Source organism: Schistocerca serialis, chromosome 4, assembly GCF_023864345.2.
Source record: "Schistocerca serialis cubense isolate TAMUIC-IGC-003099 chromosome 4, iqSchSeri2.2, whole genome shotgun sequence".
Classification (NCBI taxonomy): Eukaryota; Metazoa; Arthropoda; class Insecta; order Orthoptera; family Acrididae; genus Schistocerca; species Schistocerca serialis.
In genome coordinates this window covers 549,357,311-549,383,269 of record NC_064641.1, presented here as the reverse complement: position 1 = coordinate 549,383,269, position 25,959 = coordinate 549,357,311, and the positions used below count along the sequence as shown (strand labels likewise).

Here is a 25,959-nt window from a genome sequence, read left to right as displayed (position 1 = left end):
GGCAGTGCAGATTGACTACGAGGAATTAAATACCCTTGCACATGTGTTGCATGCCAATACCAGGTACTAAGGAGCGACATATTGCAACGTGTCAGCAGGCCGAGAGTCGCCTTATATGTGCTGGACTTCCGAAGATGAGGGGTTTTTGATTCTATGCAGACTCAACCAGCCAAGAATCCATGTTAACAAAGCAGCATTTTGTGTGGCTTGTTATACAGAAGGAGTGCTGTATGTGGGCTCAGACCTACATCCCCGGCCAGAACTGAAAAATAATACAGAATGTATGATCTGCACTAAGTATTTCTTTTATCCCAGAGGCATGATTTTCACACATCCACCTCGACTCCCAGTTGCATGGAACTACTGCTACTGCCTCACAGTGGTGGCCAGAGGAATGCCACTAGGAAAAACAAACTGCTGAGAATGTGTGTGTGTGTGTGTGTGTGTGTGTGTGTGTGTGTGTGTGTGTGTGTGTGTTTACCTGTGCCTCTGTTTCACTTTTGAGCTGTGTGCAGCTTGTGAGTTCCAATCAGGGTTGGCAGTGGGAGTTAGAAATATTTTGTGCAATGATCTGGTTGTAGGGGATATACATGCCAAGGACTTCACCGTAACATTCAGCCGCAAATGGGATTTTGGAGCACTTACACCATTCCGTGGATGCCAATATAATGTGCTATATGACGGATTCATAGGTTGACATTCTCACAGTAGTGCTGTCAGAATTGTGAAGTGCTTTAAAATAGGACCTTCATGTCTGCTCCTGGAGAGCTGATGTACAGCAAATCTCTGCATCTACCAGGTGAGTTTTTTAAACCACATCCGGGCTATCCATAACCTGCTAACAATTGCCGCATGGTACTTCGCAGGTAAGTGAAGGCTCTGTGACTGAGTGGAACTACATGGAATGGAAAACAGGCTACTTTTGTTATCAGAGAGCTGCCAGAATGAAGCAAATTTTCCTCCAATGCAGCCCACTACACAGATCACTGGAGCTTCTGCACGAAGGCCTATACACAATTATGGGACAAAACAATAGGACACTCACTCTCCCTATTAAAGGGGTAGATACAGTAGTGCCCACTGACCAATGGGTGTTGGGCTGTCCTAAGTTCAGAAGACGGCAGCAAAATACAGGCCACCACTGGACACAAAACACTCACCATGCCACAGCTGCCAGCACCACATCATCATCCAGAGCAGCACCACCCACCTGGAAATCAACTAGCTGTCACCCACCTAGGTGTAGCAGTCACCCCCCAACACCAACTGACCAACCATCATCCAGCCACAATGGAAACTCGTTACGAACAAAAAGTGCAGTTTCGTTTCAATCTAGCAGACATCATCATATTACTCAAGTTTGTAAAAAAAAAAAATTCTCTTCATTTACTTACAGGGGTGTGGTGTAGTGACCTCAGGTCACGCCACACTTATCCATTGGCAATGTCATGAATGACCAATGCCGGAAGACGGTGCTCTCCAGCAGACAGTATACTGCTAGCTGCAGCAGTGTGAGCATTGGAGTGTGTGCAGTCACTGGATGCAAATTACTTGGAATGAACAGTGGGACAATAATTGTATATGTGATACTAGTTGTTTATTTTATTGTACTAAAGACCAATAGAGTGTCTTATCTTTAGGTAAAGTGTACTATGTATTAAGTACCTACAAGTTATTCATTATTGTACTATTTGTTATTGTGAGCAATAAATGTCATCTGCAGTAATGGTTATTCTCTGGTTGTAGATAATTTCTGAAGTCTCCATCTTATAAAAGTTTTAAAACAGCTCCTTGTCAATTACATTTACATTTGGCACTTAAGAGGCCAAGACTGTGGGGAAGAATATTTAATGATTTTTTACCCCAGGTGAAGAATGAAAAATAACACAAAATTTCATTTGTCTCAGCTACAATCGGAATATGCTACCTAGAGATTTAAAGGAGGCAAAAAAGTTCTTACATAGTATTGGATGAGAGACTTGTTTTAGGTGGGGTACTGAAATTAGTGTCTTTGGGTATTAAATATCATAGTTGCCTAAATTATAACAATGGAAGACACTTTTTTTGAAAGTAAAGCAATATTATGTATTTGTTGTGACAAACATTAACATTACAATGTACTGACTGTAATGTCTTCAGACCGATAAGAAGTGAAACTCAAATTAATTTAGAGTGATAGAAATAAATTCATGTGATCCATTTTACATCTTTATAGTTTTCTGTATTTTCAATAAATTATTTAATATATTAGTGATACTGGAGTCTCCATCGGGAATATATGTACTTGTAAAGTAGATTTGTACATGGACATGAACATTTATTGTTCAATCCATTCTTAGCATCAAGTTAATAACTTTCCGTGGATGCATGATCGCAGACTGTAAATCATCATCTCCAGTTCAGATGACTTTGAGGCTGATACTGACTGACCTCAAGTACTTGTCAATGATAGCTAGCAAGCAACACTGTGTGAGGGACCATTGTAGTAATTGTAAACTCCAGCCACAGACACTGGCAGGCGTGTCAGTACTGACTAACTGCCATGCCACCCACCACCAGTGGTGTCATTGAATGAGGTATGGAGGGGTAAGAGGTCAGCAAACTGCTCTTCTGGCCATTGTCAGCTTTTGTGATCTGGAGCCAATACTGCTTCATCAAGTAGCTCCTCATTCAGCATAATGAGAAACCCCTGGTAGTACCGGGAATCGAACCAGGATCCTCTACATGGTAGTCAGCCAAGCTGAGCACTCAGCTATGTTTTCAAACATTGCAGAAGCCATTGCTTAAAACTAGACCTCATTCAATTGATTAGTAATGTAAAGCAACAAATATCATTATTGAACATGTTCTGGCAACAGATTATTTCAGTTTGTTTGATTAAGCTAAGCATTTGTTAGTTCCCTGTATAATTTCTGCTTTTATAGATACGCAGAGGTATACTCTGTCTGCATGTGTGGTGAGATTCATTTTCTTGTGCTCCAAGCAGCTTCCACAAAGGGTGTCAAGTTATAATGGATGAGATACTGGACACACTTGGGAACAGACCACCGTGGTGAAATTCTCCTTTATTGTTCTTACACAAACTAGCTACAGCTGCAGGCTGAATTTTGAGTACTTTTCCAGAAATGGATAACCATACGATATGCACTAATCATAGATAGTGCCTTGTATCATTAAAATTTCTTGAATTCTGCTTTGTGGACCTCCACGAGTCGTGCCAAATAGAACAATCCTGTTTACCCCATATTGCAGTCAGATATCCAAGCAATTTTAAAACCAACTTTCGGATCACAGTTGAAGGTGCTTAAATGCCTTCATCATCATCATCATCATCATCATCATCATCATCATCATCGTCTCCCTTGTGCCCAATACATTTCCACTTGAGGCAAATCCAATTCACAACTAGTGTGTTCACCAAACACATATAAAGTATTAATGTACATGAATACAATTCACACATATGTCCCTAAGAAAACTGAATTATACTAGTAAGTGTGAATTTGATATTCAGCCTTGTACATAAAGTCCTAACAAATGCACATTAATTGAATGCTTCATATGAGGTCTGTTCAAAAAATTGCGTAACTTTGACCACAAAATTTTTCTGTGCTTGCCTTTTACTTATTGTGCATGGTCTCCTTCAAAATACTCTCCTCCACAATTGATACACTGCTCCCAGTGTCGTTTCCATTTCCAGAAGCAGTCTTGATGCATCTCCTGCTGGAGCACGCAAAGAGACATCTGTGAATTTTCTTTCAACGGGGGTTTCAACTTTGGAAGCAGTAATAATAATAATAATAATAATAATAATAATAATAATAATGCCTGTAGAGGCCAAGTCTGGAGAGTGGGGAGGATGAGGCAGCGCAGTGATTTCATCTTTTATGTAGTAGTCACGCGCCAACAGGGATGAATGTGCTGGTGCGTTATTGTGATGCAAGAGCCATGAATTGTCTCACCACATTTCAGGCTGTTTTCTTCTTACATTTTCTCGCACGCATTTGACCTGCCTGTCGAGCTTCTTTTGGTTTTGGGGAATCTTTCGTGACCCATTGTAAATATTGAACCTTGGTCTCAGCATCATTCTCTTAACAAATACCTAATTCTCATTTGCACGATCCGAAAGCTCTTCACAGATTGTGAGACAAAGGTCTTTCTGATCTTGACTCCTGAGCTGTGGGATGAACTTGGTGGCAACACGATGCATTCCAGGATGCTGTGTCAGGATTTCATGACGTGGTTGGACTGAAATGTTACATTCTTCTGCAATCTCTCAGTCAGTCAGTCTTCACTTAAAACCTACAGGCTGATAGGCTGTGATCGATGATAAAACTCTCCCCTGACGTTTCGTCTCTGACTGCAGGAGACATCTTCTGAGGTACAGCAGCGAACTGCGAAGAGAACTCGAGGAAGCGCTGATTATATAGGCAGTGCAGAGGATGCCACTGACCATCACATGGCATCGGCTATGTACTGTCTCTGGTAATGTCAACATTCTCGATTGAAAGTAATCGATCATCACACTTGTGGTGCAACGCTGATATCCAAATTTTTCCCAGTTTAATACCTTCGTCTTCCCTGTTAAAATTATTACCGTGTTTATGTCTCGGTAGCCTCTCTACACATGCGTGCATAATAATGCGAGGTTTTAGATATGACGCTTGTCTCGCTGAATTTTATTTCATGATCACCTTCCTGGTAAGCATGTTCCGTTATGGCCGATTTATCCATGTGACCCAGGTGGCAGTTCTTCTTATGTTCATCAAGACGGATGTTCACACTTCTCATTGTGGTACTGATATAAACCTGTCCACAACTACAAGGAATTTTATATACTCCCAGTGTAGCCAAAGGGTGACATGCAACTTTTGACGATCTTAAATATTCTTTTATTTTCCTGGTGGGTCTGAAAATAGTTTCCACCCGATACTTGCTTAAAACTTTCCCAATGTGATCTGTGACCTTACTATGAACGGAACAAAAACCTTGCTCTTGGGTGACTGTTGTTTGTTGTTGCTCCTGATTCTCTGCCTAGAGTGCAGTGCTTGATCTATATCCTCGCTAGAATAGCCATTCTTCATGAAAGTTGACCATAGATATTCAATCTCATCTTTTAAATAAACAGGTTCACAAATTTTGTATGCCCTGTCTACCAAGGTTTTCATTACACCTCTTTTTTGTCTAGGGTGGTGGTTTGAATCTTTATACTCATAATGATCACTATTTGTGGTCTTCCTCTACACCCTATGGCCCAATGTTCCGTCCCGTCATTTAATCACAGACACATCCAGGAAATTCAGTTGCCCATTACTCTCTGTCTCCATAGTAAATTGGATTTTCGGATTAATGCTGTTTAAAAGTGTCAGGAAGGCATCCAACTCCTCTGTTCCGTGTGTCCATACTACGAATGTGTCATTGACATAGCGATACCATCTGGCTGGTCTCTTACTGGCAGTCTGCAATACCCGTTGTTCAAAAGTCTCCATAAACAAGTTAACCAAGCAGGACTAAGAGGACTGCCCATAGCTACCCCGTGAATCTGTTCATAAAAGTTACTATTGTATTGAAAGTAGGTTGTGGTAAGGCAGTGTCGGAATAATGCCACAATATCGGTAGGAAAAATATCTGCTATGCATAAGATAGATTTGTTTACCAGAATCATGGTAAATAACGACACAATATCAAAACTGACGAGGATATCATCCGGGCCCATGCTCATTTCCTTTAACTTGTCAATGAAATGAGCTGAATCTTTAATATGACTGTCCGTCCTACCAACATAAGGTTGCAGCAATGAGGCAAGGTGTTTAGCTAACTCGTATGTTGGTCCGCCTATAGTGCTGACTATTGGCCTTAACAGAGCCTCAGGCTTATGCCCTTTGGGTAATCCATAAAGTCTAGGTGGGTATGCTTCTGTTTTACAAAGCAGCTTTTTATCGTCTGATCAAATGAAGATGCTTTCACTAGTCGATTGGTCATTCTTAAAATCTTCATTGTCTGATCCTTCTGGAGTTTTTTGTAATTGGAGGGAACCAAAATATCATTGATCTTTCTATGATAGTCCTCACTGTTCAATATGACGGTGGCATTACCCTTATCTGCATTAAGAACAAAATGTTTTATCTGCATTTATATCCCTCAGTGCCTTCCTTCGTGCCTGCAACAAATTACTGTTAGGTGGCTTACGAGTACATAATATCGTAGCCATTTCCATCCTAATTATGTCAGCAGTCTGCTGTGGAAGCTGATGGATACCTGCCTCAATATTTGCTACAATATCCTCTGTGGGTACATTTTGGACAGGTTTATATCTGTACCACAAAGAGAAATATGAACACCCATCATGTTGGACATTAGAGGAATTGCCACCTAGGTCACAAAGATAAATCAGCTGTAGCGGAACATGTTTACCAGGAAGGTGGTCATTAAATAAAATTCAGCGAGACAAGCGTCATATCTAAAACCTCGCATTATTATGCACACATGTATAGAGAGGCTATCGAAATTGATAAACACCGTAACGATGTTAACAGGAAAGATGAAGCTCTTAAACTGGATAAAATTTGGCTGTCAGCGTTGCACCACAAGCATGATGATCAATTACTTTCAATCATGAATGTTGGCGTTACCAGAGACAGTCTCATAGCCGACACCACGTGATGGACAGTGGTGCTATATAATCAGCGCTTCCTCGAGTTCTCTTCGCAGTTCGCTGCTGTACCTCAGAAGACGTCTCCCGCAATCAGAGATGAAACCTTAGGAAAGAGTTTTATACATCAACCACGGCTTATCAGTCCAGAAGTTTTAAGTGAAGACAATACTGGCCATGAATGCCTACATTGTATGATCAGTCAGTCTTCAGTTGGCACGCACAATTTTGCTGGCATTCCTGACACGAGTGTTGTTGGTAGATGTAGAAGGGTGTCCTGGAAGAGTGTCATCTTTAACTTCTGTCTGGCCATTTTTAGACTGTGTACAGCTTAAGCACTCATCACCATAGGCTTTCTGCATCATTTGGTGTGTCTCTGCAAAGATTTTCTTGAGTTCCACCCAAAATGCAATTCAGACACAGTGCTCCTCTAACTATGCCATCTGAGTTCACAAACTCTGTGACTCAACATTGTACTCAATACAGCACTGAATAATAACTAACAGAAATACAACAATGAATCTACTGGCAGCTACACATTAAACACAGTTGTGTGCAGGGATGACAACCGCTCTTCGTTCCAACACACCATTAGCGCGAAATTACCAATGTTCTGGAATTTTTTGAATGGGCCTCATAAAGGTGATTCTATTGGCGTAGCTTATCTGGCAGCTTCTTGTTTTGATGCACGTTAAACATAATGACTGAAATGTGCTGAAGAGAGATCCTACACTAGGAAAATAAAATAAGTACCTGTTGTGTGGCTGCTTCTGCCCATTCGGTTTCACACTTGTTTTGTCAGGCATTTGTCAACATCACAGTTATATCGGGAAATTCTAATTTAAAATTTTTTTTCTGCTGCACCAATGCTAACTTCACTTTTTTTGTCTAGTTTCTGAAGAAAAATCATCTTTGTTATAGTGTCATCACCCCCCGTGACTACAAAGGATACAACCACACCTCTTGCGGCAGTCCGACCATGGTTACCTGCACATCTGACAGCAAAGTTACGCAAAGATGGAGATATCGACATACAGGGTTTTGCATCTCCTACCACTCAGGTGTGTGCATTCACTGTGCTTCTATTATTGTGACTGCTCTGTATCTTTAGTGGTGCTATTACTTCTACTAATATCATTACTACTCTTCATCAGCTTCTTCTTCTTCTTCTTCTTCTTCTTCTTCCTCCTCCTCCTCCTCCTCCTCCTCCTCCTCCTCCATCTGTAACAGCGATAAAGACAATATTTTTTCACAAAGAATTGACTTAATTATGATATTAAAAATGCAACAACACATGGGATGATGGAGGGTGGTAAGAACTGGTTTACTGTGAACACCATAAAAATCAAATACAGAAGTTTCTCAGATAATTCCAAATGTCTCTGAGAGATGGTGGTGAATGTTGACGTTGTATATAGTGCCCTATTAATAGTTTGTGACAGCATAATGAACAGTGTGTTTACTGGTTTGCTAATGCAATAGGACAGGAGGTTGGGCATAGGGAAGGAAGTGGGTTATGTCATGTACTCCATACAACATGTTTTCGTGGTTCTTGACTATCATTAATTAAATCACAGTCATCATGTAAAAGGCATATTTTTGAACTCTACTTTCACCAAGAAGGCTTCCTCTAAACGACCCATGAATAGGTTGTCGTACGAGGGGGCCATCCTGGTACCCATGGCTGTTCCCTTTAATTGTTGGTATGTCTGGCCTTCAAAAGTGAAGAAGTTGTGGGTCAGAATGAAGCTGGCTAAGGTAATGAGGAAAGAGGTTTTAGGTAGGGTGGCAGGAGATTGGCGTGAAAGGAAGTGCTCCATCGCAGCGAGGCCCTGGACGTGCGGAATATTTGTGTATAAGGAAATGGCATCAATGGTTACAAGGATGGTTTCCGGGGGTAACAGACTGGGTAAGGATTCCAGGCGTTCGAGAAAGTGGTTGGTGTCTTTGATGAAGGATGGGAGACTGCATGTAATGGGTTGTAGGGGTTGATCTACGTAGGCAGAGATACACTTCCTCATCCCCTCAAACCCAGAACCTCCCACAGAAGAACCACGAAAGTGCCCCACGTGTGACAGGATACTTTCTGGGACTGGATCAGACTCTGAATGTGGTTCTCCAGCAGGGATACGACTTCTTCAAATCCTGCCCTGAAATGCGATCCATCTTTCATGAAATCCTCCCCACTCCACCAAGAGTGTCTTTCCGCCGTCCACCTAACCTTCGTAACCTCTTAGTTCATCCCTATGAAATCCCCAAACCACCTTCGCTACCCTCTGGCTCCTACCCTTGTAACTGCCCCCGGTGTAAAGCCTGTCCCATGCACCCTCCCACCACCACCTACTCCAGTCCTGTAACCCGGAAGGTGTACACGATCAAAGGCAGAGCCACGTGTGAAAGCACCCATGTGATTTACCAACTGACCTGCCTACACTGTGAAGCTTTCTATGTGGGAATGACCAGCAACAAACTGTCCATTTGCATGAATGGACACAGGCAGACAGTGTTTGTTGGTAATGAGGATCACCCTGTGGCTAAACATGCCTTGGTGCACGGCCAGCACATCTTGGCACAGTGTTACACCGTCCGGGTTATCTGGATACTTGCCACTATCACCAACCTGTCAGAACTCTGGAGATGGGAACTTGCCCTTCAGTATATCCTCTCTTCTCGTTATCCGCCAGGCCTCAACCTCCGCTAATTTCAAGTTGCCGCCGCTCATACCTCACCTGTCTTTCAACAACATCTTTGCCTCTTTACTTCCGCCTCGACTGACATCTCTGCCCAAACTCTTTGCCTTTACAAATGTCTGCTTGTGTCTGTGTATGTGCGGTTGGACGTGTGCGTGTGCACGAGTGTATACCTGTCCTTTCTTCCCCCTAAGGTAAGTCTTTCCGCTCCCGGGATTGGAATGACTCCTTTCCCTCTCCCTTAAAACTCACATCCTTTCGTCTTTCCCTCTCCTTCCCTCTTTCCTGATGAAGCAACCATTTGTTGCAAAAGCTTGAATTTTGTGTGTGTGTGTTTGTGTTTGTTTGTGTGTCTATCGACCCGCCAGCGCTTTTGTTTGGTAAGTCTCATCATGTTGAGGTGACTTACCGAACGAAAGCACTGGCAGGTCGATAGACACACAAACAAACACAAACATACACACAAAATTCAAGCTTTCGCAACAAACTGTTGCCTCATCAGGAAAGAGGGAAGGAGAGGGAAAGACGAAAGGAAGTGGGTTTTAAGGGAGAGGGCGAGGAGTCATTCCAATCCCGGGAGCGGAAAGACTTACCTTAGGGGGAAAAAAGGACGGGTATACACTCGCGCACACACACACACATATCCATCCACACATATACAGACACAAGCAGACATATTTAAAGACAAAGAGTTTGGGCAGAGATGTCAGTCGAGGCAGAAGTGCAGAGGCAAAGATGTTGTTGAATGATGCAGATGAGGTATGAGTGGCGGCAACTTGAAATTAGCGGAGATTGAGGCCTGGTGGATAATGGGAAGAGAGGATATACTGAAGAGCAAGTTCCCATCTCCGGAGTTCGGATACGTTGGTGTTAGTGGGAAGTATCCAGATAACCCGGACGGTGTAACACTGTGCCAAGATGTGCTGGCCGTGCACCAAGGCATGTTTAGCCACAGGGTGATCCTCATTACCAACAAACACTGTCTGCCTGTGTCCATTCATGCAAATGGACAGTTTGTTGCTGGTCATTCCCACATAGAATGCGTCACAGTGTAGGCAGGTCAGTTGGTAGATCACGTGGGTGCTTTCACACGTGGCTCTGCCTTTGATCGTGTACACCTTCCGGGTTACAGGACTGGAGTAGGTGGTGGTGGGAGGGTGCATGGGACAGGTTTTACACCGGGGGCGGTTACAAGGGTAGGAGCCAGAGGGTAGGGAAGGTGGTTTGGGGATTTCATAGGGATGAACTAAGAGGTTACGAAGGTTAGGTGGACGGCGGAAAGACACTCTTGGTGGAGTGGGGAGGATTTCATGAAGGATGGATCTCATTTCAGGGCAGGATTTGAGGAAGTCATATCCCTGCTGGAGAGCCACATTCAGAATCTGATCCAGTCCCGGAAAGTATCCTGTCACAAGTGGGGCACTTTTGTGGTTCTTCTGTGGGAGGTTCTGGGTTTGAGAGGATGAGGAAGTGGCTCTGGTTATTTGCTTCTGTACCAGGTCGGGAGGGTAGTTGTGGGATGCGAAAGCTGTTGTCAGGTTGTTGGTGTAATGGTTCAGGGATTCCGGACTGGAGCAGATTCGTTTGCCATGAAGACCTAGGCTGTAGGGAAGGGACCGTTTGATGTGGAATGGGTGGCAGCTGTCATAATGGAGGTACTGTTGCTTGTTGGTGGGTTTGATGTGGACGGACGTGTGAAGTTGGCCATTGGACAGGTGGAGGTCAACGTCAAGGAAAGTGGCATGTGATTTGGAGTAGGACCAGGTGAATCTGATGGAACCAAAGGAGTTGAGGTTGGAGAGGAAATTCTGGAGTTCTTCTTCACTGTGAGTCCAGATCATGAAGATGTCATCAATAAATCTGTGCCAAACTTTGGGTTGGCCGGCCTGGGTAACCAAGAAGGCTTCCTCTAAGCGACCCATGAATAGGTTGGCGTACGAGGGGGCCATCCTGGTACCCATGGCTGTTCCCTTTAATTGTTGGTATGTCTGGCCTTCAAAAGTGAAGAAGTTGTGGGTCAGGATGAAGCTGGCTAAGGTAATGAGGAAAGAGGTTTTAGGTAGGGTGGTAGGTGATCGGCGTGAAAGGAAATGCTCCATCGCAGCGAGGCCCTGGACGTGCGGAATATTTGTGTATAAGGAAGTGGCATCAATGGTTACAAGGATGGTTTCCGGGGGTAACAGATTGGGTAAGGATTCCAGGCGTTCAAGGAAGTGGTTGGTGTCTTTGATGAAGGATGGGAGACTGCATGTAATGGGTTGAAGGTGTTGATCTACGTAGGCAGAGATACGTTCTGTGGGGGAGCGCCAAAATAATCTTTCCCACAGCTCTCTAAGAATGATCATTATCTCCAAAGTTTGATTTATTCAAAGCAATTACATTTGCTTTTCTTCTTTAAGTCATAGATTAAGTTGTTTCTGTGTTACTTTTTCTTGCTGTAGCTTTATGAGGCTCATCATAAAGTCAAAGTCAACATGAAAACCATAAATGTGGAAATTACAATGATATTTGTATTTCCAAAAAATTTTAAGATTTATTACATCAAAGACTGATTTTAACATGTGTTTTTTGTATGGCTTAATAGATGAACATCTCTGCGAGGCAAATACAGCATCACTGAATAGCAGCTAAAGTTTTCCTGTTCCAAAGATAACTATTTCACAAAGAACAATGCAATCAGATATTGGCTCTTTCTTGATCCATCCAGATTACACTATGCCAGAGCTATCTGCACCACTTGATCCATCCAGTTTACACTATGCCAGAGCTATCTGCACCACTTGAGGTGTCGTCAGCTGCTTACATGTAATGGCAGCAGTAGACCTCTCTGGTGTTTGGTGATTAAATTCCTCCCACTCAGTAGTTGGTCTGTGAATAGATGCACAGCCAAACATATCAGTCTTTTTTAATATGAGTTTTTACAGGATTATAGTCAAAGTTGCATGTTGTTGTCATTCATCATCATCATCATCACCATCATCGTAATCACCAAAAAGAAAAAGTTGGTGTGTGCTTGAACTGGCTTTTGTACTTGCCCATACTTACCCCCAATGACTGCTGTGGAAAACTGCCTTCCCTCTGAACAACATTGTAAGTCATTTGCATGTGATTTTTTAAGGCATTCGTATTACGGATATGACATATTTGGAACCCTAAATTCCTCACAATATTGAACGCTTAGATACAGTTGGTCTTTCCCATAATTTCAGCTTGAAATTTTAAATGAATATGCTGTTTATGAAGTATTGATAATAATTTGTTATTGTTCAATCTATTCTGTTTCACTTAGACTATGTAAATGATTATTAGTAGTGGATAAACTTAGTTATTAATGTGTACAGGGTTCCTTAAATGTGAGAACTGCTTTCAGATGACACCTAAAGAAAATGTGGACCTCCTTTCAAATGAGATCTAGAGGAAATGGAAAGTCCTGGAACACTAGTCATGTGTCAGCTAATGTCTGGAAATTCTTATACTCCTTTCGTTTTTTTGGAAAGAATACACAGCTTTCTGTGAAAGATTGAAACTGTGTTTTTAGTAGTTGTATTGTGTTGTTGTGTATTGTACGTGATGTGTGGTCCTTGCCTTTTGATGTGGCAGTGTGATATTACTCTTTTTTGTGTGTGTCGCTTTAGCCTTTTAGTATACTGTGTGGGACTGCGCGTAATTAAAGTGTTCATTTAAATATTGTTCAGATGGTTACTCTGTTATTAAAGTCAAGCAAGGCTACTGCCCAAAGTAATCTCTGCAAATGATACCTCTTGTTCACATTAGAATTTTCAGATATATCGATCCATTTAAAGACAACGGTGACTTTTTTCTTGTCACAGCTGATTCAAATTCTGCAAAGGGCCATTGTTTACTTGTCCGCATGGTTCATGATAGTAAAATTATGGATAAGAAAGTCACAAATCTCGTGGGTTGTTTATTAATACCCTCCATATTACACAAATGCTGTCCATTGAATTCAAATTGCCTGATAATATTTTACTTACTGATTTATTTCCCCTTGCAAGATTAGGACCATCAGCCCCCTTTTTTTAGACATAACCAGATGTTCTGAGTATTTTACATTGCATGCATTACAGTAAGTATGCTGTACTAAATTTAGAAAAATAGAGGTTACAGGAGTACATACACACCGTTTATATTTGTGCATGCTAAATACAACAATAATTATTGCCTACAGTAAGATAGGTTTTTAATTATGATTGAAGAGAGGGGGAAAGGTGAATGTGATAACATGCAGTTAAAAAATATAAGGGAAAAAGAGGTGGTGTGACTCTTACAGAATCGAAAATAGAAATAAGCATAACTGGGATAAGATAGGAGCATTGACTTCACTGGTTGTCAGAGGAAAAGTTGGCCATATACTTTAATTTTGGGGAAGTGGCATGGGAATGACAAGAGGAAGATCTTCAATTTTTTCTTAAAAATAACTAAACATCACATTGTGCAAAGAGTGCAGAACAACTTGCTCCAGAAACAGGTAGCAGTAACAGTAAAGGAGTTGCCAAATGTTTTTATTTTATGAATAGATACAGCTAGGATACTAGATAAGTGAAACCTTGTACTTCTGTTATGACTGTATGAAAAATGTTTAATCTCTGAAGCAAGTTACTGGGGTGCTTGTGCACTAATGAGCTGATAAAGTAGACACAGTGTTTGGCAATCCTATAACTTGTCCGGCCGCAACTATTATAACTGGGTGTGTGAAGCATGGACATGGTCATATCTACAAAATTTGCTGATGTAATGCGCATATGCATTCATAATTAGCTGAAACCATCCTGTGTTTTCACTGTTTCTATGATTTTGAATTACATACAACAGTGGAGGTTCAGTAGAATGAGCAGTTGCTTGACTTTTCATTTCACATCCTATGCAAATATGTTCCAGAACTTTTTAAGGGCATAGAGATAAGCGGAGATCTTCCAGCACATTGTAACAGAAATCTCTCCCCAATTTAAAATGCTCATCCGAAGTTAGGCACAAATTCTTCACTGCGTTCTGGTATTGTATGAGGATGCCATCAAGTTGAACAGGAGGTAACTGTTTGCAAACTTCTGAATTTATTAATTTCTGATGGAATACCAAGATTACTTGAGATTTTTTTGTATTTAGTCTAAACCCCAGGTTTTTCGCCCATGTTACCACTGAAGACAGATCATAATTCACCTCGGAAATCACATTATTTATATTTTCAGGTCTGGAACTTAGGTAGAGCTGTCGGTCGTTCGTTATTTACAGGCAGACAAAACCAATGAAATGTCATTGTCCTAAAAGGAAAACAAAAGAGGACCATGCAGTGACCCTTGTGGTAGTCCTGAAGGAATGTGTTTCCAAAATGATTTTTCATTCCCACAGACAACACTTTGCTGTCTGTTTTTCACATAGCTTTGAAACAGCTTCGATGATATTATGAAAAGGATAATTTTGTACTACACTCCTGGAAATTGAAATAAGAACACCGTGAATTCATTGTCCCAGGAAGGGGAAACTTTATTGACACATTCCTGGGGTCAGATACATCACATGATCACACTGACAGAACCACAGGCACATAGACACAGGCAACAGAGCATGCACAATGTCGGCACTAGTACAGTGTATATCCACCTTTCGCAGCAATGCAGGCTGCTATTCTCCCATGGAGACGATCGTAGAGATGCTGGATGTAGTCCTGTGGAACGGCTTGCCATGCCATTTCCACCTGGCGCCTCAGTTGGACCAGCGTTCGTGCTGGACGCGCAGACCGCGTGAGACGACGCTTCATCCAGTCCCAAACATGCTCAATGGGGGACAGATCCGGAGATCTTGCTGGCCAGGGTAGTTGACGTACACCTTCTAGAGCACGTTGGGTGGCACGGGATACATGCGTACGTGCATTGTCCTGTTGGAACAGCAAGTTCCCTTGCCGGTCTAGGAATGGTAGAAAGATTGGTTCGATGACGGTTTGGATGTACCGTGCACTATTCAGTGTCCCCTCGACGATCACCAGTGGTGTACGGCCAGTGTAGGAGATCGCTCCACACACCATGATGCCGAGTGTTGGCCCTGTGTGCCTCGGTCGTATGCAGTCCTGATTGTGGCGCTCACCTGCACGGCGCCAAACACGCATACGACCATCATTGGCACCAAGGCAGAAGCGACTCTCATCGCTGAAGACGACACGTCTCCATTCGTCCCTCCATTCACGCCTGTCGCGACAGCACTGGAGGCAGGCTGCACGATGTTGGGGCGTGAGCGGAAGACGGCCTAACGGTGTGCGGGACCGTAGCCCAGCTTCATGGAGACGGTTGCGAATGGTCCTCGCCGATACCCCAGGAGCAACAGTGTCCCTAATTTGCTGGGAAGTGGCGGTGCGGTCCCCTACGGCACTGCATAGGATCCTACGGTCTTGGCGTGCATCCGTGCGTCGCTGCGGTCCGGTCCCAGGTCGACGGGCACGTGCACCTTCCGCCGACCACTGGCGACAACATCGATGTACTGTGGAGACCTCACGCCCCACGTGTTGAGCAATTCGGCGGTACGTCCACCCGGCCTCCCGCATGCCCACTATACGCCCTCGCTCAAAGTCCGTCAACTGCACATACGGTTCACGTCCACGCTGTTGCGGCATGGTACCAGTGTTAAAGACTGCGATGGAGCTCCGTATGCCACGGCAAACTGGCTGACACTGACGGCGGCGGTGCACAAATGTTGCGCAGCTAGCGCCATTCGACGGCCAACACCGCGGTTCCTGGTGTGTCCGCTGTGCCGTGCGTGTGATCATTGCTTGTACAGCCCTCTCGCAGTGTCCGGAGCAAGTATGGTGGGTCTGACACACCGGTGTCAATGTGTTCTTTTTTCCATTTCCAGGAGTGTATTATTATTATTCCATGCTGGATTTTCCATTGTTTGATTTTGAAATGACTCCAGCCCACTATCCGGGAAACTTTGCTGTTAAACAATGAAAAATCCAGGATGGAACGCAACAATATTGTGAAGAGGACAGTTGTTACTCACCATATAGCAGAGATACTGAGTTGCAGATAGCAGCTTTTGGGCAACAAGGCCTTTGTCAGCAATAGATCTCTCTCTCTCTCTCTCTCTCTCTCTCTCTCTCTCTGTCTCACACACACACACACACACACACACACACACACACACACACACACACACACACACACACACAAACGCAGCTCGAGCTCGGCACACACATTGCCACAGTCTTCCCACCAGGTGGGAACCTTGGTGAACTCTCTCTGCAATATATCCTATGTTCCCGTAACCCTCCTGGCCTCAGCGTGAGTTAGTCATTATCCTCACCCATCTAGCCCCTTCCCTGTTTCCATTCGATCACTACTCAGTCCTCTATTCCACCAGCACACCCAGTCATTTTACTTCTTTCCTTCTCCGCTACCCCGTCCTCTCTCCTCTGCTCTCTGTCTAACCTCCCGACTGAACTTAGCTGCCATACACGCTCCCCACCTCATTTGTGCATGATCACCGTCCACCAACCGTACCTTGCTATCCCTCCCCCTCCCCGCCCCAGCCTCCTCCTTCCCCACACCCAGTTGGCTCTCCCATCATGCACTGCTACTGCTGCTGCTCCTGCTGCTGCTCATACTCATAGTCTGGCTTCAGCTGCCAGAGACTGTGCTCATGTGTGTGTGTGTGTGTGTGTGTGTGTGTGTGTGTGTGTGTGTGTGTGTGTTTTGACAAAGGCCTTGTTGGCCAAAAGCTTATTTTGTGACAGTCTTTTTGTTGTGCCTATCCGCAACTCAGTATCTCCATTGTATGTTGGGTAGCAACTATCCTTTTCATAATATTATTAACTTTTGCTTTTAAATTTTTCTGAGCAGTATGTCAAAGTAGACAGTATCAAAAACTTTGCTGAAGTCTAATAGAATCAACATTGTGACCTTACAGTTTTCTATGATATATTTTAGGTAACCAGTTACCTTGATTAGTGCAGTGTTTGTGCTAAGGGTTTACGAAAGCTGAAATGATGTTTATCAAACAAGATGAATTCACACAAGAGTTCTGTATCTTAATCAAGATCAATGTATTCCAGGACTTTGGAAGTAACAGGTAATGTGCTAATTGGTCAGTAACCACAAGGCAATTGCAGATTTTTGATCCTAGGAATAGGTCGGACTATGCTTCTTTTCCATGAAGTGGGATGTATTCCATTCACGAGAGAAGAATTTACTATGTCTGTTAAGGCAAGCATTAAGCTATCGGCTACATTTTTTATCATGGTTATGCTAATACCGTCATTGCCTGTTGCTTCAGAAGAAATTCTTACTATTACTTTTCTGATTCTATTTATTGCTATGTGTTTTAGGTGGAAAGTGTTATTGTTGGTTATGAATTTAACAGATTCTTGTGGGCCACAGCTCCTTGCCACAGGGGAGTAAATTGGTGCAGAGAAATTTTATTCAGCCATTGGCTGAGACCTGACACACAGTTTCTGATTTTGCCTTTCCAACACCCAAGCTACAGAGACTCTTCCACAGGGTTAAGGGTGTTGTGTTCTTGCATACAAAGAAACCTGATTTTGGCATTGCAAACCCCCACTTTACCCTGTTTCAGGACTTTCTGTATTCTTTGTAACATTTGGGTTTCAGATTTGCCTTGAATCATCTATAAGCACCATCCCTGTTGTTCATCATTTGATGTAATTCACTTGTCAGCCATACAGGAGGGGGTTTTCTTAATCAGATTGTGCATATAGGGGCATATATGTCAGAAAGGGCAGTGAGGTTATTTACAAGCTCATGAATTTCACCATCAATTGTTTGCTATCTGACTATTTGGTGCCAGGAGGTTTCCGAGCAGTCTGTTAGAACATAATAATTCATAATTTTAATGTTTCAGCATGTTATATATTGCGATTTCAGCTTTGGTGGCTGCAAAGCATAGGCCATGAATATCACATAATATGTTTAGAGGCCTGGAACCAAAGTTTGACCTGTATCTATAACCTTGTTGATCTTTTTCATTGAGATCACATCTGTATGAATGTGTGCAGTTTGGTGTGTAGGTTCTAGTGGAAGACTGTTCATGTTGTTGCAAGTAAACTATCTTTTTAGGTTTATTGTGGCTGGAGTATCTCAACAAGACTATATTCAGGTCTATCATTATGATGACATAATTGTATTGACGTTGTAGTGAATATAATTGCAACTGAAAGGAGGTCATGGAGCTGGTTTTTGGTGTCTTGCAGATGTCATTAGTTAAGCATTTTTGTCTGTGTACACTTATTTCAGTGAACATGAATTCAGCCTGTCTGTCTTCAGTAGGGTTTGATGTGCTTAAAACTTTGGGTTTGAGATCAGCTCATCCATATGCCCTGACACTTCTGTCATATTTGTTTTATCTAAGAAAAGTATATCATGAGAGATGAACAGATGCAGATAATATGTTTTGGACAGTAGACTTACATGAAAGTTAAGTTGGATGAAGAGAAGACTCAGTTCTTTGTAACGTACGGATAAAGATTGGATCTCGAAATAAACTACTAACGGCTGTGACACATTCTGTCGAGCTGTTTGGAGGAGTTTATCTGACAGGTAAGTCTCTGAGTGTGCACCTACCTGCAGAGTGGAGCAGAGTCGGGGAATTTGCATGCAATGTGAGGGCTGCCATCTCTAAGTTTTAACAAAAACAACAAAATAAAAAAATGTATTACAAACCTTTTTATTGTTTCTCAAAATGTTTGCATTTTAAATTTATACACTTTTTGCACACATTCAAAACACTTCTGGAAACATTTTTCCACTCTGGTGTCAGTGATGAAAATCCCTGTGAACACATTTTTTATCTGACATAATATACAAAAAGAAGGCATTGACTGATACTTCTGGTGAATGAACAAGAAGACATTAATTTGGTGTTTTTTCACTGTTAAATAATAAACTTTTTGACATGATACATGGTAGATGAAACATTAGTTACAGTTTTGGTTGCTTTTTCTGATTTCATTGGTGACTTGTCATAAAAAAAAATGTTGTGTTCTGTCCATCATTAACTTTTCTTCAATTCACTAAAGCAAAGTTTTCAACACGTCCAATGTAGTCAAAGAAACAAGTGATGATTTTTCTTGAAAGTGGTTTGCAAACAAATCACTTTTGTCGATTTCATTTCTACTTGGAATACCCAGATAGTTCGTCAGACGTTAGTTTCTGGTTTATAAGGATGTATCACACTTTTGTCTCCAGTTAAAATGCTGTATATGGATTGTGCAGTCAAATTTTGATTTGTAAGTTTTCATGCAAAACCAAATGCACTGCAGTTTACAGTGTTCCTAAGGATCTCATAGTAAATCACTTGCCTATCCCATTTAATTGTATAGGGCATGGCATTGATAATTTTTCAGTCGACGGTTAATTTTGGTGGAACTTCATAAAATTTTGCAAACCAAACTAAGCTATATTTTCTGAAGGCTCTTGATTATCAAAAGTCTTACAAGAAGATTCAAGGCAATGTTGTTGAGTTAGAGCTTTATGAAAACCTTAGGAAATTAACTAATGGTGACTTTTAATTGAAATTTCCTTTTTTCACAACACTGCTCTAAGTTGTCACTGTAGACAGACTACTTGATATATTTCTGAACTGCTGTTGTCTTAATGGTAGCAGATGTCGAATATTGGAACAATAATAATCTCATAACTCAGTAGCGCCTAGTGGTCATTTGTAAAACCTTAATAGGTGATGCTCCCTTATATTTTTGTTGTTGTTGTTGTTGTGTTTTCTTTCTATTGGGAGAATGTGAATTCTACGAACAACCTGAGAAGAGCTAATCAGGGTTCTTAGCTGAGAGTATTAATAGAAAAAGATTCTTTTCTTGTGACTAGTTTCTCATCCTTTTATGAGCAAGTGATTCATATTGCTGCTCTTGGCCCAAATATTTTGCATGATTAACCAACAGTTATTTTGTTTCAAGTACTACAAACTGTTTAGTGTATAACAGATAACTCTTTGTTAGCCAAGCCTTGGTTTTGTAGATTTGATGGAAAATGTGTTTCTTGGGCAAAGGTGCCACTTGTAATATGTCAATTTGAAATGTGGTTATAGAGAGCTTGATAACCACAACCTTTGCAAAGACATGCAAGAGCACATTGTCTTTTACTGTTTCAGTAAATATGTATTTTCTTTTTAAAATAGAACAGAATTGCTACTTGGACCTACAACAGCCCCACATAAAAATAATTTGGTTCATGTATCTGTGAATGATTCTAATGCTGTCTTATTTTTCAGCATGCAGACTGGAATATTCCCCAGGTATCGAAATATGTATTTGAATTACAGTCATCTTATCTTTTAGTTCCAATCCTACCACTATGTAAGAGGTGACACATTTTCTTTTTAATAAAGGAGGATTGCCTTTTGTGATTACACATTTTGCTGTGTGTGCAGTATACACTCTCAGATTATTATATTTGAGACAAAATTAAACTATGTGGTGGACCAGGATTCAAGCCCAAAAGTTCCTGTCTATTGTGTCTATAGTACTGCCAGTTATGCTATAAATGTGAGCCTCACAATCAAAACCTCAGTCTGTCATTCTCCTGCTTTAATGCTAGATTACCACCTCTGTTGTAAAGCTGCAAAACTTAATTGTAGTGTAAATTCTATACATGACAAAAATATAATTTTGAAAATAAGCTTGAGACATGGTAAGGCACTCTGTACCAGAGATGCTAATTCAGTGCAAAATAGTGAGGCTCAGTTTACCTGGGTATATAAGAAGGAAACCAAGAGAGAAATTGAAGCATTGAGGCAATCTATGAGGGGTGCATTGGTAGCACACTGTGCACAATGTTAGACTTTTTGGATTCAAATACCAAATTGGTCCAAAGTTTCAAATTATAAATAAAAATTTTAGTGTCTTTTTTGTGTACACTAGGAAGATGAAATCATTATGAAAGTGCTGCAAAATCATAAAAATTTAATCTTAAAGAGTGTCTAACATTTTTATTATTTTATCGTACACTGAAGTACCAAAGAAACTGGTATACGCATGCATATTCAAATACAGAGATACATAAACAGGCAGAATATGGCGCAACGGTAAGCAACGCGTATGTAAGACAACAAGTATCTGGCACAGTTGTTAGATTGGTTACTGCTGCTACATTGGCAAGTTATCAAGATTTAAGTGAGTTTGAACATGGTGTTATAGTTGGCACACGAGCAGTGGGCCAAAGCATCTCCGAGGAAGGATTTTCCCATACAAGCATTTCACGAGTGAACTGTAAATGTCAGGGATCCAGTAAAATATCAAATCTCTGACATCGCTGCGGCCGGAAAAAGATCCTGCAAGAATGGGACCAATCATGACTGAAGAGAATTGTTCAACATGACAGAAGTGCAGCCCTTGTGCAGATTGCTGCACATTTCAATGCTGGGCCATCAACAAGTGTCAGCGTGTGAACCTCTCAACTAAATGTTAGCGATATGGGCTTTCGGAGCCAAAGGCCCACTTGTGTATCCTTGATGACTAGATGACACAAAGCTTTACTCCCCACCTGGGCGCATCAACACCGACATTGGACTATTGATGACTGGAAACATGTTGCCTGGTTGGACAAGTCTCATTTCAAATTGTACTGAGTGGGTGAACATGTATGGCTATGGAGACAACCTCATGAATCCATCTGACCCTGCATGTCATCAGGGGACTGCTCAAGCTGGTGGAGGCTCTGTAAGGGTGTGGGGCATGTGCAGTTGGAGTGATATGGGATCCCTGATATGTCTGGATACGACTCTGACAGGTGACATGTACGTAAGCTATGGAGACAACCTCATGAATCCATCTGACCCTGCATGTCATCAGGGGACTGCTCAAGCTGGTGGAGGCTCTGCAATGGTGTGGGGCATGTGCAGTTGGAGTGATATGGGATCCCTGATATGTCTGGATACGACTCTGACAGGTGACATGTACGTAAGCACCCTCTTGGATCACCTGCATCCATTCATCTCCATTGAGCATTCCGACGGACTTGGCAATTCCAACAGGACATTGTGACACCTCACACACCCAGAATTGCTACAGAGTAGCTCCAGGAACGCTCTTCTGAGTTTAAACACTTATGATGGCCACCAAACTCCCCAGACATCATTATTGAGTGTCTTTGGGATGCATTGCAATACGCTGTTCAGAAGAGATCTCCAACCCCTCCTTGCACTCTTACATATTTATAGACAGCCCTACAGGGTTTGTGGTGTCAGTTCCCTCCAGCACTACTTCAGATGTCAGTCAAGTCCATGGCATGTCATGTTGTGGTACTTCTGCTTGCTTGCGGGGTCCTACACGATATTAAGCAGGTGTATCGGTTTCTTTGGCTCTTCAGTGTGTGTCCATCATTGGTCCCCTCTATTGAATTATACAAAGCTTTATGCAAATAGATATTATTATTCAGTAATTCAGTTCTGTTCAATAATAATTCAATAATGCAATAGTTATAAAAAGATTATAATTAATTATTACGTAAGACAACTTTTGATCTTTGACCTGCCTGATAGTTTGTCATTGTTTCAGGGTTTTTCCCCCCTGTTTGACATCATCTACCCTTACAACCCTTTTATTGATCTTCATTTGTAGTCTGGTTTGAGTATCTTGTAGTATTTATTTATTTATTATTTGTGTTTATTTATTTTTGTCATTTATTGGCATTTGTAGTCCACTTATACCCTTCTTAATTTCTGTAATCCATTTCATATACGGAGTGGCGCACATAAAACCGGCCTGATCCGGAATGCGAACACGTGTGAGTAGCATTACTAGCTTGTCAGTTTCTTCGCCACCTTCCAACAACAGTAGTGTGTGAGTAGTTCATATGGAAAGTAATCATTATAAACCGTGTACTACATTGTCATGCTGTACGCCATTGAAGAACATGTGTTCATAGTTGAAGAATATGTGCAGTGTGAATCCATTAAGGTTGTTCATGACACTTTTCATGAAAAGTTTCCTGAAAGTAATATTCCTGTAAAATCAGTGATTCAGGATCTAGTGAGAAAGTGGCGTTCGACAGGCGGTGTTGTTAATTCAAAGAGAAATAAGGCTCCGACTGTATGTACACCTGAAGTTGTGGCAAACGTGACGGCACACATTGAAAGAAGTCCCTACAAGTCAACATGACTATTATCACAGCAATGTGGAATATCTCACAGGTCATGTCAATGCATCCTTCATGGCTTAAAAATGAAACCTTACCGTGTGAGTGTTGTTCAGCAAAGAAAAGAAGCAGACAAGGGTAAGCGTATTACACGCTGAAACAAAGTTGACACTCGGCGCGGTGACTGATGGGAGCGATCGTAAAGGCATTTCCCATTTACAGTGGATCCCATCAGCTACCGTGCCGAGTGTCAACTTTGTTTGCGCGAACAATACACATTACTGTAATTGCGTTGGATGGATGAAGCTTGGTTTCATCTGTCGGGTTATGTTAATTCACAAGACACTGGGCTACAGAGACTTCCCATGGCATACTGCAAAAGCTGTTACACGATTTAGAAATTGATGTATGGTGTGCTGTATCTCATAACAGAATTATCGGGCCATTGTTCTTCAATGAAACTGTCAACACACATTTTTACTTGCAAGTCTACGTACAATGAATTTTCGGCTCTGGTAACTCCAAACAAAAAATGTTGTGCATATTTCCAGTAAGGTGGGGCAACTTCTCATACATCGGATTTGTCCTTAGCGCATATACATACTGATTTTACAGAAGAGAGGACCATTAGTAAGGGTTTGTGGCCACCCCGCTCTCCCGACTTGTGACCATGTGACTTTTACCTCTGGGGATTTCTAAAGGCTAGAGTCTAATGCAACAATCCCAGAATGCTTGACACATTAAAAAACAACATATGTGAAGAAATTTCGAACATTCTTTAACATGCTTCGACATGCACAACTTTGCTTGGATGTTGGCGAAGAACATTTTGAACACAGACTTTAAATTCCTTTCTAAAATATGCTTATTAAACTAGTAAAAGTAAATCTGTTATTTAAACTGTTAATTACATAGTTAATAATGAAACTGTACGATAAAAATGTAAGAAAGCGATGATGTACGCTGATTTTCTTCATTCATATTCCTTTCAGCGCAGGGGCCGGTTTTATGTGCGCCACTCTGTGGCTTCTACTATTCCACCATCTTTCGATTTTGCCTTACTAATTCTATTTTATGGTATTCTGGTCAGATATTCAAAGAATTAAATGTTGTTTCTCCAGATCATGCTCATTATCAGTTCTATTTTCTTATATACTGTTTCATTTGAAGCTATTTTCCAGTGCCCGTTTACTTGATATTGTTTACTTATGCATGTTGTAGGTAGCTTTCTGTCTTGAATGTGTACGTGGTGTTTGTGGTTGTGCAACTGTTTTATAATATTTTATTTTTAAAGCTGTCAGTAGGCTTCTTTTGTTGTATGTGTTTAAGTAATGTAATTTGCTTTGTTCAGTTTTTCTGTTCTATTTTGTCATACTGACTTCTCATTCAAGTTGTGTGGTATGATTTCAGCTCTATATTTAAATTTATTGACAGTTTTGATTTCCTGTCTTGTTTGCAGATGTTGGATTAATTAGCATAATCTTTATTTTTCCAAACAATATTCTAAGGCTGATGTTCCCAGCTATTTTTTTGTAGTGAATTAACTTGTCTGGTTACTTGAACAATGTTTGCTAGGAGAGTAAAAGCATCAGCAAAACCCTCACGTTCTAAACTTATATAACTTTTGGAGCTTCCACTTCTAGTGTTATTCTCTTACCCAGTGTCTCATTATATATTCTAGTGTGCAGCTGAATAGTAATGGCACAGTCACCGTGTCTTAAACATGTTTTTTGAAAAACTGTTCAGAAATTTCTCCTCTAAACTTGACTTTTGATTTGGTACTGGTTACAGTAAGTTCTATTAGTTTAATCAGTTTCAGATGAAGTCCTAGATTCCTTGGAATTTTATTACTGTAGATATGTGGAGAATCATATGTCAACAAATCTATTTGGCCAAAGATTTGTTATGTTCTCTGTAATATGCCATAATTAATTTTAAACTAATTATCTGGTCTGCAGAGCTTCTGTGTTGTCTGAAACCTCCCTGGTATTCTTCTAATTCCTGTTCTATCTGTTCCTTGATTCTTCCACATAAGATCTTGGATATAATGTTGTACGTGCAGTCTAGGAGAGAATTTCCTCTGTAGTTGTCTATATCACTCTTATTCCCAATCTTGTGTAGTGAGTAGACGATGACCCTGATATTTGAGGAATTGTTCATTTATTCAAATTTTTGTTAGAATCATGTGTAAGAAGGTCTTGACTGTGCCATTTGAGTTTTTCCACATTTCAACAAACACCTGATCTTCTCCACATGCCTTATAATTTTTTATCCTTTGATTGCTTTTTCTACTTTTTGGATAGTTGGTGGGGTTTTATTTTATGGGTTTGGTTTTTGTCAAGGTATTTACATTGATTTGTAAGAGTTCTTTTGGTTCTTTGCATTTCAAAAGTGCTTTAGCTATGATTTCAGCATTTTCTGTGTTACTGTGTGTGATTCTTCCATCATAACCTTTCATTATTAGCATAGGAGGTTCATATTGTTCTGGTTGTTTCCAAAGATTTTG

General features: G+C 41.3%; 1 protein-coding gene across 4 annotated transcripts in view; it reads left to right on the top strand.

Annotated features, from left to right (window-relative positions):
- LOC126475276 (PAN2-PAN3 deadenylation complex catalytic subunit PAN2) overlaps positions 1 to 25,959 on the top strand; it is a 320,263-nt gene that overhangs the window by 213,339 nt on the left and 80,965 nt on the right. For 3 of the 4 annotated variants that reach the window (XM_050103030.1, XM_050103025.1, XM_050103027.1), the window contains exons 15-16: positions 7,574 to 7,713; positions 20,590 to 20,613. In XM_050103030.1, the coding sequence (XP_049958987.1) occupies positions 7,574 to 7,713; positions 20,590 to 20,613 (164 nt within the window). The remainder of the gene's footprint in view (positions 1 to 7,573; positions 7,714 to 20,589; positions 20,614 to 25,959) is intronic. The other variant, XM_050103026.1, reaches the window with a different exon arrangement.